The sequence below is a fragment of the Silene latifolia genome, chromosome 3, assembly GCF_048544455.1.
Source record: "Silene latifolia isolate original U9 population chromosome 3, ASM4854445v1, whole genome shotgun sequence".
In the NCBI taxonomy this organism is placed as follows: domain Eukaryota; kingdom Viridiplantae; phylum Streptophyta; class Magnoliopsida; order Caryophyllales; family Caryophyllaceae; genus Silene; species Silene latifolia.
In genome coordinates this window covers 148389211-148399706 of record NC_133528.1, presented here as the reverse complement: position 1 = coordinate 148399706, position 10496 = coordinate 148389211, and the positions used below count along the sequence as shown (strand labels likewise).

Below are 10496 nucleotides of genomic sequence, written 5' to 3'. Positions count from 1 at the left end.
AATAAAAATTACATCGCGGGACTCAAAATAAGAACCGGTGTCTAAGTCAAAGAGGCGCCATCCTTTTTTACCAAAAGGGTAGCCAATAAAAACGAATTTGCGACCTCGTGAAGCGAATTTATCTCGTGACCGATTTAAAGACTTGGCATAGGCTAGGCACCCGAAAATTCGAATATTGTCAAAAGATGGTGGTTTATTAAAAAGAGTTTCATATGGTGTTTTACCATGGAGAAGGGGTGTCGGAGTGCGGTTAATTAAATAGACGGCACTCAAGACACATTCGCCCCAAAAATAAAGTGGTAAACTAGCTTGAAAAAGAAGGGCGCGAGCCACATTTAAAATATGACGATGTTTGCGTTCCACACGCCCGTTTTGTTGAGGAGTGTCAACATTAGAGGTTTGAAATAAAATACCGTTTTCGTTAAAAAAAAAAAAGTAAAGAGGACGAAACTCGGTACCATTATCTGTTCTGAAAACTTTAATTTTCTTCTCGAACTGTCTTTCTATCATGGCAAAGAAATTTAATAACACTTTTGTTTTGTGTCACTTTTGTGACGTAAAAGATAGACCCACGTTGAACGGGAAAAATCATCGACTATAGTTAAGAAAAAAGTAGACCCACAAGAGGCATTTTCGGAGTATGGCCCCCAAAGGTCGCAGTGAATAAGATCAAATGGTGCACTAGCATGACTAGTACTTGAATTAAAATGTTCGCGAGTTTGCTTCGCGCGTAGACAAATATCACAAGTCTTACTATGAAAAGTATCACAAGTTTGAGACGATTTATTATTAAGAAAAGGTAAAAAACGGGAAATGTTGGAAGAGGGGTGTCCCAACCTTCGGTGCCAAAGTTCCTTTGAATGGTCAGTTCCGGCTGTGTGAGCATGGGCCTTAGTATTTCGGACACCGTTTAAAAGGTAGAGCCCCTCGTGTTGTTCACCCGCTCTGATACCATATTATAAATTGGAGAAGGGTAAATTATATTCACTGTCAGTTGCCTATTGCTTTACACGATTAGACTATATATACAAAGATGCACTAAGATAATTACAGCAAGAATATACCTAAATACAGAAGGAAATAATATGGTGTAAACAAGATATGGTGCCTTATTTTGTGGAAGTCTTCAACGGGTGGAAGACCTCTTGGCAACGGCTCTCTTGAGCTGATAATATATCCGTCACAAGCTTGCGACGGATATCCGTCTTCAATGAGATTTTGTGATTAACAAATTCCTATCAATGGCGCGGCATTTTGACAACATCTAATGGTTCTAAATTTACGCATAAAAATAAAGGAAAAATGAGAGTAAAAGGGGTAATTATTATTCAAATAGATTGTGAGAGAAAATAGAGAAGATCCATTAATTAGGGTCATTGTAATGCAATTTAGATTCTCTCCACTTCTTCTCTTCTCCATTTCCTTCCATTTTTTTTTTAGCGGTCCAGATTATACTTTACTATGATCTAATGGTGCAAGTGATAGATGAGATAAATGTGGAATACTAATATAATATGAGATTGTGAGAGAAAATGGAGAGAAGAAAATAGAGAGGATCTTTGCTCATTCTAATGTCCTACTTTGTGTGATCGTTATTCTATGTAATATACTGAATTAATTTATTGATCTAACAAAATGTTGATCTCATATATGACCATTAATTTGTTTCAGCTGTTGGTCATTACTTCGCGTCTCCTCGGTCCCCAGTCCCCACTAGTTTAGTTGGGGGTTAAGTGGTAGGACTGAACATTAATTTTAGAGGGTGACTAGTGTTAGACCCGTGAAAAATCACGGGTTATGTTTATTCATTTTGTAAGAGGATGATAATTGCATTTTATTTGTTGAACACGTTTATTTTTTTAAAGAATGTTAATAATAAAGTTAAAAAACTCAACGAATATTTTTATAATTAGTCTTATTCATAGGATGACCGAAAATAATTAAATAAAAATTAAAATAAAGTTTGATGGTGTTTTCATTAAAAGGTGTTTTAATGTATTAATAAGAAGTGTTTTAATTTTTTAATGTGTTTTCAGTAAATCATTGATCTTAAATTGAGCAAAAGATTATATGTCTCTCAAGAAACTGTCTCTCAATTGTACATTTTTGAGTAAAAATGATAATGAAATTAATAAAAAATAATTATAGATCATGATTAAGATTACTTATGTTAGCTAAGTAAATATTATTGGGTCCGTCTAATGGGCTCCGTCTTAGCCCATAGTGAATTCTCCTTTTGCTCCATCTGATAATGGCTAATTGAAGAGATTGAAGACACAATGAATTTAATCTTAAAAAAAAAGGAGAAGTAAAAAACAATATTAATCGAAGGCGAATTGAAAATAATTATATAACCAATTTTAATTACTGAACATGTGTACTATTTAATAGTATATATATAGAAATTATAACATTCAAATTTGAGAAATTTGAGATAAGTAAACTAATAAAATAACACATGATAATGTTAATAGGAGTAAAAATTGTAAGACGGGATTAAAATAAAACAATTAAGATATAGTTGAAAAAGGAAATTATAACTTAAAAATTTAAGTACTTTAAGTTTCTATGTCGTGTTTAGAGGTCGGAAATACCTATGCAACAATTTCATTTTAAACTGGGCCGTGGTTAGAGCCCAATTTAAAGAACCCAAACAAATCTAACAGTTTGACCATTTCGTCCAAGTTTCTAGAGATTTCATTACATTTCAACCTCGTCTTTAATTATCAAAAAATCTAACAGTTTCACCATTTCATTAATTATCAAAAAATCTGAAAAAAAAAAAAGGACAACATTTCAACCTCGTCTTTATCGCCTTCTCAAAAATGTCATCAACCTTCCCTTCAATCTTCATCAAAATGAACAGATCCATCATTCAAACTTTGCTATTGAAGATTATTCAAGATTCTTCTATCCTTCGTTCTCAAAAATGGTGAAAATGGTTGATTTATTATTGAATATCAAGGTTTGTTTACTCTGATTTACAATTTTGTCTAATTTTTTTTTATTTTTTTAATTACGGTAAAGTAGTAATTGTTTTTTATTTTGTACTATAATCGTTTTTTTATCATTGCATGTTGTTGGATATTGTTGCAAAGGAATTCCAGATCTACTAAAATGGAGGATCGGTTGATATTAAGGTCATTATTGTAGATCAAGGTTTGTTTTCTATGATCTACAATTCTTGTCTTAATTTTTTTTTAAAAAAAAAAATTGCCGTAAAGTAGTATGGAAAGTTTTTAAATTTGTACTGTAATTGTTTTTTTTTAATTGCATGTTGTTGGAAGTTGTTGAAAAGGAACTACACAACTTCTAAAGTGATGGATCTGTTGATATTAAGGTTATTATTGTAGATCAAGGTTAGTTTTTTCTGATTAACATTTTTGCCTTAATTTTTTATTTTTTATTTTTTTTATTTCCGGTAAATCAGTACTGCTTTTGAAAGACACATGATATGTTATGTGCTATGTTAAGGCAAAATGACTGTGTTTGTTAGTGTAAAATTGACTTACATAGGAATAATTGTGTTTGTTATGTTTGGTTTGATTAGAGAAAGGAGTTAATTTTGAGTGAATTGTTATTTAGTGAAATGATTCCGTCTCACATTGTGATACCGTCTAAAAACAGGCGGCTGGTGTAATGTATTTTTATTTTACTCTTTCTTTCTTCATCTTATATTGTTTGATTTATAGCTGCGGAGTTTAATTATACATTCTTGTTTCAAATTTAATCGATGGTTTTTATTTTTTGGTACTTCAATGTCTGTCAAGGCTTGCTGTTGGTTGAGAGAGCTATTTAATGTCGTATACTTTGTTTTGTGGTGAATTGAGACGATATTAGAGTTGACCCTAACTGTTGACTTGTGGTGGATGATACCTGAGAAAATAGGCTGAAACTGTGTTCTTTCAAAACTGTTGGGGGTATCAAAATGAATATGTGATTTGACTATTTGACAAATTTAGCTATGTATACCGTCAATTGTCCTAACCTTATCAAATTGAAACTGTGTTCTCTAAGTGCTGGTATCATTTTATATTAAGCTAATATCTTGATTTCTCTAAGTGTTGGTATCATTTTAATTCAATCATCAACGCAAGTATGTTTATATTAAGCGAATAGTGTATCAAAATAAGTGTATCAAAATAAGAAAAATCTAAGACAATGTTGATTTGTTTGTATCATTTTAATTCAATCATAAAGCGATTAAGGTTGTTTGGAAGGCTAAAATATCATATCGGCATGATTATTGAATATGGCATGATAATTGTTGTAGAAATTATTTCATTAGGTTTTTGTTTTTTTTCTTTAATGTTGGTCATTGTTGTCATACGTATTAGAAGAAGAAACTAAATCTAAGAAATTGATAATTAATACCAAGAATTGATAACTAACAGAATCGGATAGCATATAATTGGAGTAGATCTTGCATCAGCCCAGATGATAACTATGTTGCTGCAGGTTCTGCAGATGGGTCTGTGTATATTTGGTCAATTCAGAAGGGCGACATAGTTGCTACTTTAAGAGAACACGCGGCTCCTGTTTTGTGCTGCAATTGGAGTGGTCTTGGAAAAATATTGGCTACTTCTGATAAGGAAGGGGTTGTCTGCGTATGGTCGTGAGTTTGACGGGTTTATCATCGTCAGTTGACGTGGTATTTCTATGCAACCAATTCCTATAAAAAGGTTAGATGGTGTGAATATGATCTCATTTTCGTCTACTCTGTTTTCTGCTAATGTACAGTTGGTTTCCTGAATATTCCGTTTATTTTTTGAACTATATGGCAAGCTTTTAAGTATCTCATTTTTATATCTTCGGATCCTGTTGGGCAGTTTGTGTATGTTTATGTGCATCGCTACTAAACTGTTGTGGAATTGCAAATTAACTCATGATACATTGATATTTACACCAACTACCGTTGCCTTGTTCTTTTTCACAAGTAGTTTTTGGCCAAAGTTTGGATACCTATATACCATTGTTGCATTTGACATACGCTCTTATTAAATTTGGCCGAGTTGTGAAGGCTTTGAATGTTTCCATGTGAAAACTCATACACAATTGTAGTGTATAAGATAAGCTGGTCATTTTTAAAGCCAGTTTAATATAAACAATTTGGTCATTGATTTTTAATTGCGTTTTGATTTATTTTCTTCGGAATATCGAATCAATTTACATCTCTAATGCTTGGCAGTTACTCATAGGTGAGTCAACCCTAATTTAAGGAAGAAGTAGTTAGCTGAACTACATTATGACTTAATTGGTTGCATGAACATTCATGAATTCCTTCAATCAAACTTGCACATTATCTGAATCGGAAGCAGAATCGGAATTGGAATCTGATTCTCTTCATCCATTTGATCTATAGTTCATTGTGGTGTTTATCATGATCTATTTCAATTGTGATTATAAAAATTTTCTTTGTTACCGATATGTGTGTATTAAATCCTGTAAATTTATAAACATCCTAAAATTAATTGCTGGTATTTTTTATTTGATAACTGATTAAGTGATGAAATTGTTACTTAGTTTTGAGGAATAATCGTTCAATGTTGATCTGTCTGTATCATTTTAATTCAATCATAAAGCGATTAAGGTTGTTTGGAAGGCTAAAATATCATATCGGCATGATTATTGAATATGGCATGATAATTGTTGTAGAAATTATTTCATTAAGTTTTTGTTTTTGTTCTTTAATGTTGGTCATTGCTGTCATATGTATTAGAAGAAGAAACTAAATCTAAGAAATTGATAATTAATACCAAGAATTGATAACTAACAGAATTACAAATAAACGTTAACTTAATAAAAAAAGGTTCAAGAACAATAACTACAATGGATCTGTATCAACTTAGGAAAATATAAGAAAAAAATTAAAGTCTATCGAAAATCTCCTTGTAAACAACATTAGTTGTTGTATTAGACATCCCTCCTTCTTCATCCAGAAGAAGGACTTTTAAACCTTTCTTACTTGTAACCCTAGATATAGCAACGTACAATTGGCCGTGGGTAAAGACCGGTCGAGGTAGATAAAGTCCAACACGGGATAGTGATTGCCCTTGACTTTTGTTAATAGTCATTGCAAAGCAAACGGCTAAAGGAAATTGTCTTCTTTCAAACTTTATTGGAAACCTAGTATTGTCGGAAGGTGTCAAGGTGATTCGGGGAATATAGACCTTACTACCAATATGACTGCCAGAAATAACAGTTGCACTTATAACGCGTTTTCCTAGATGATTTACCTCGAGTCGGGTGCCATTGCACAACCCATTTGCTTGGTCGATGTTTCTAAGAAGCATGACTATAGCTCCAACCTTGAGTTTCAAGATGTGATTGGGTAAACCAGAACATCTGATAGAGTTCAGAAACTCAGTAGAGTAGAGTTCTCTTACCCCACAATTCGTCTCTTCCTTGCTAATTTCATCAGAGCTTAGATAAACAATTTCTTCCTTTTGAATTTTATCCAAGACATAGTCGTTCACCGATTCGACAACATCGTGAGTAGGTGCTAGTACAGCTCTTTCAGTGAAGTACTGAGGGTCACCTAGGTGATCTTTAAAAGATGGGTACGTGCTGTCTACAATTGTAGCTATTGGATCTTCACCCGGATGTAAAAGTATATCATCAGGTAATTCAATGCTAGCTACACCATCATTTGGCCCACCAGCTAACCCATCGCCAACTTCTAGAATCCACTTCGAGAATTCTCTAATCTCATCAACATCTGACCGTGCACTTCCAACCTGAAGTCTCATATTTTTTGTGAGCTTCAAAACCTGGATTTTTATAATGGAATAAAAGAGTCAAGATTGAATTACTAAGTAAAATTGATTAGTGAATCAGTAATAGTAGAAGTCTAAGATAGATTTTTTTTTAAAAAGAGTCTAACCTTACAATATCTCCATAAAGGAGAAGAACTGATAGCAGCACCTACAATATCTTGCCTGCTTCCTTTGGGTACAACAGGCAAGATTTGTCGAAAATCACCGCCAAAGACAACAACTTTTCCTCCGAAGGGTTTTTCAGGGTCCCCTTGCGATGAAGTTCTCATGATATCTCTCAAGCTTCTATCAAGAGCTTCAAAACAATAACGATTAACCATAGGTGCCTCGTCCCATATAATAAGCTTTGCTCTTATTAATAGCTCCGCCAAATCCGTTCCTGGTCGTATTCCATGACAGGTTGAGTTTTCATCAACATTAATAGGTATACTTAGTTGTGCGTGGGCTGTTCGCCCTCCGGGAAGAAGGATAGATGCAATGCCACTTGAGGCCACAGCTATAACGATCTCACCTTTGGACCTTATTGCAGCGCATAAGGTCTTCCATAAGAATGTCTTACCTGTTCCCCCATACACATAAACAAAGTATACACCACCTTGACCATTTTGAACAGAATACATGATTTGTCTATAAATTGACTTCTGTTCATCGGTCATTGAAGAAGTGAGCACTTCATGTTCATTCTTCAAAGCATCCTTATCATAAGATAACTCATCTGCCAAGAGCCTATTCGAGCACGTTGCAAGAATGTCAATGTCTGGATATGGCATGTTGTCAAACTTACGCAATGAACTACCATTTCGTTGCAACCATGATTCAATTTTGGAAAGTGTATAATTCTGTAACTGCTCGTCTGTTAGCTGGAGTTCTGCATACACAAAGAAAAATATGTTGTATTTCAATATATACAAAGAGAAAGTTACTTTATTATAAACTAAAATAAAATTAATATATTTTTAAAGCATAGTTGACAAACTACCTGGGTTACGTAGTTCCGTTCGTCTTCTGTATAAGATATCATCAGATAATAACTTCCACGTCTTTTCCCAAACTAATTCTGGCTTCACTAAGCTATTAGTGAGCAAAAGAGTTGCGAAAAGGTTCCTAAGATAGAATCCTGTCCCCCAAAAACTCGCTTCCTCAATGGCATCAATATACTCTTTATCATCACCAAGTAAGCCTAAAGCGTAGCAAGCCTCTTTGAAAGTTGGGTGAGGGAAACCATTTACAGTTCTAATATCTTCATATGATTTCGGTCCTTTAACAAAGTTCAGTAGAGTTCTCAAATAGTACCTCTCACCCCCATTTGGAGACATATGATACATTCGGCCAAGAGTAAATCCTCTTTCCCTTGGAGTCCATCTCCTTTTTTTTTTTCCACACATATTTTTGTGGAAACTCCCAATATGTTAGATCTCTACCATCAGAATTCAGATTATTATATTCCAACCAAGCCGTGAATTTTGTTCTACCTCCGGAAGACCTTTCGACCACTTCGTCGATTGGATCATCATCATGGAAAATAACATTTTGCTCATTAGGTAGGTGATAATCTAACCTTTCAACGGGGGGGTCCTATATTGAATAGGAAATGAAAAAATTCTCCAAACAGCTTCACATGGTGAAATGTAACGGCAGTCGTAGTATTGTTGTATTTGATCATCATCATTTGGGTCTTGACTACCTATTCGAAAGAAAAAAAAGGTTCTTAATAAGACATTTAATTTAAATATTTTGAGTCAAAAATCATGACAAAGAAATTAGATAGATACGGTCGATTACCAGTATTGCTGCGAGTCGCACTAACAGTGACACGGTCAAATCCTTTATTAATGTATTTGAATAAGTACTTAATTGATCTTGCTTGGTTGCACCATTCCACATTAATGTGAGCACGATATTTCAACAACGAATCTGCATTGTATGGAACAACATATCTGTTATCAACCGTTTTACGATTTTTTTCAATTGTTCTTCCATTGTCCCTTCTCTTATAAACTGGATAACCATCGCCATCTACAGTAGTTCTCTCATTAAACTTCTTAGGGAATTTTTTCGAGCAAATTCCATCAATCATGCATGGCGAATCTGGGTTAAGTTCTCCACATGGGCCATGAATCATACAATCCTTAACTGCTGTATAAAGGGCTGGGTTTTCTAGGGGGTCTGGAATTTCAGCACTTATAATACGATCAACATCCACGGCTTCTGGGAACTTGTCATCCCTTTGTAAAAAGAGCAAAATATGGGCATGCGGTAGACCACGCTTCTGGAATTCAATTGTATAAACAGCTATAAAAAAAACGTTATTTAATTAGATGGAGTTAAGTATCAAAATTAGAAGAGATAAAGAATATAACAGATATTTTAAAATGTTAAATAAAGTAAAAGATAAAATCACCTGCCCTTGTTCGCCCAAAAATATGTCAAATAAGAGGAAGAAAATATACGTTGGCTGAAATTCTGTCACTTCAGGTATATCGGGGTTGACGTTAAAAACTGTTGCATTAAAAGTGGTCTGGATCCGCCATGTACCTAGAATATTTAAAAAAAATGGGAAATGGAAAAGTCTTAATTTATTTTAATATATATGTATATATATATATATATATATATATATATAACGATTATATGACGTATTATATAGTACCTTCATATTTTTTTGTTTGCGCACATTGGATGACAATCACTTTTGATTGCTCTGGGTTTGGAAGCTTGGATATGAGTGCTGGTACTTGATCCGTGAATGTTCCCCACAATGTGCACGAAAGTTGGTTTCCCCTGAAATAAAAGCCAAAATAATTTAGTTAAATAATAGATAATTTATGAAGCACTCATATTTTCCAAAAGATACAGTACTGATGAACTTACTCATAGTCTTCTAGCTTAATTGTGCGACAGAGATGCTTATTTGGAGTTTCTGTAATGGGACCAATTTCATATAGTTTCCCTATTACATCTGGAAATTGCAAAATTGGAATTAATATAAATGAGTAGGTTTTTCAAAGAAATCTAAATAAAGTAATAAAATCTTACAATTGAAGATTCATACCTATATATTGCGTCCCGGGAATTATACCATCCAATATATCATTGAATCTTGCAAAACGATATATGCTAGTAGGTATTGTTGGATCCTGAGTGGGTTGGACTCTTGTCGAAAACTCAAATTTTAAACGCAAAGGGTGAGGGGTTGCCTTATCTAGGCCTGTGTTGTTGTCTACGGTTAAGTTGCGAATAGTATAAACTTCACCGACAGTAAGCTTTGGTCCAAAGTGGGACATTAATCGCTTACGTATTGTTGCTTGGATACACTCATTCTAGTTAAAGGAAAAATAATAATATAAATATTAGTAATAAGGAAAAAAAAAGTAACTAAAAAATAACACTCTGATTTTATACCTCCAACATTATGATGTCAGAGTTCCATGTTTTCTTGAAGTGCTTATCTTAGTGATAGCTAATTTTAAGAAAGTAAAAACTTAATGAAGTTTCAAGTGTACATTATTTTACTAAAACTTGGTCTTGATATATTTTACTAAGTCGGGCTGTTATTATTATTCGATGGCATTAAAATTCGATTTTTAGGATAAACTAAGAAAATTATTCGATTATTAGGATCAACATAGTGATTATTAGGATCTACATAAGAGAAATCGATTTTTAGGCCCTGAGTATTATGAAAAATTAGGCTGACCAGAATTGATCCAATTGCTCTTT

General features: G+C 33.5%; 1 protein-coding gene and 1 long non-coding RNA gene across 2 annotated transcripts; one reads left to right on the top strand and one right to left on the bottom strand.

Moving 5' to 3' along the window:
- The first annotated feature begins 2759 nt into the window (after positions 1-2759).
- LOC141648401 (uncharacterized) lies at positions 2760-4704 on the top strand. The gene is made up of 4 exons (XR_012546020.1): positions 2760-2965; positions 3099-3159; positions 3288-3359; positions 4459-4704. It is a non-coding gene; the product is annotated as an uncharacterized LOC141648401 (long non-coding RNA).
- Positions 4705-5867: 1163 nt separating this feature from the next.
- Positions 5868-10060, bottom strand: LOC141649935 (uncharacterized). Its single transcript, XM_074458602.1, has 9 exons — positions 9856-10060; positions 9648-9735; positions 9427-9557; positions 9178-9311; positions 8559-9045; positions 8335-8460; positions 7756-8034; positions 6884-7644; positions 5868-6770 (listed from the first exon to the last, which is right to left on the bottom strand). The coding sequence occupies exons 1-9, from the start codon at positions 10058-10060 to the stop codon at positions 5868-5870; spliced, it is 3114 nt and encodes a 1037-aa protein (XP_074314703.1).
- Between the last annotated feature and the right edge of the window lie 436 nt (positions 10061-10496).

Excerpts from the sequence above, each read along its gene's own strand:
- LOC141649935 (XM_074458602.1), bottom strand. The coding sequence starts at position 10,060 with ATGTCCCACTTTGGACCAAAGCTTACTGTCGGTGAAGTTTATACTATT. Across the intron at positions 9,046-9,177 it reads TTTTGGGCGAACAAGGGCAG|AAGCGTGGTCTACCGCATGC; the intron begins GTGATTTTATCT and ends ATTGAATTCCAG. Across the intron at positions 6,771-6,883 it reads CTTTATGGAGATATTGTAAG|GTTTTGAAGCTCACAAAAAA; the intron begins GTTAGACTCTTT and ends ATAAAAATCCAG.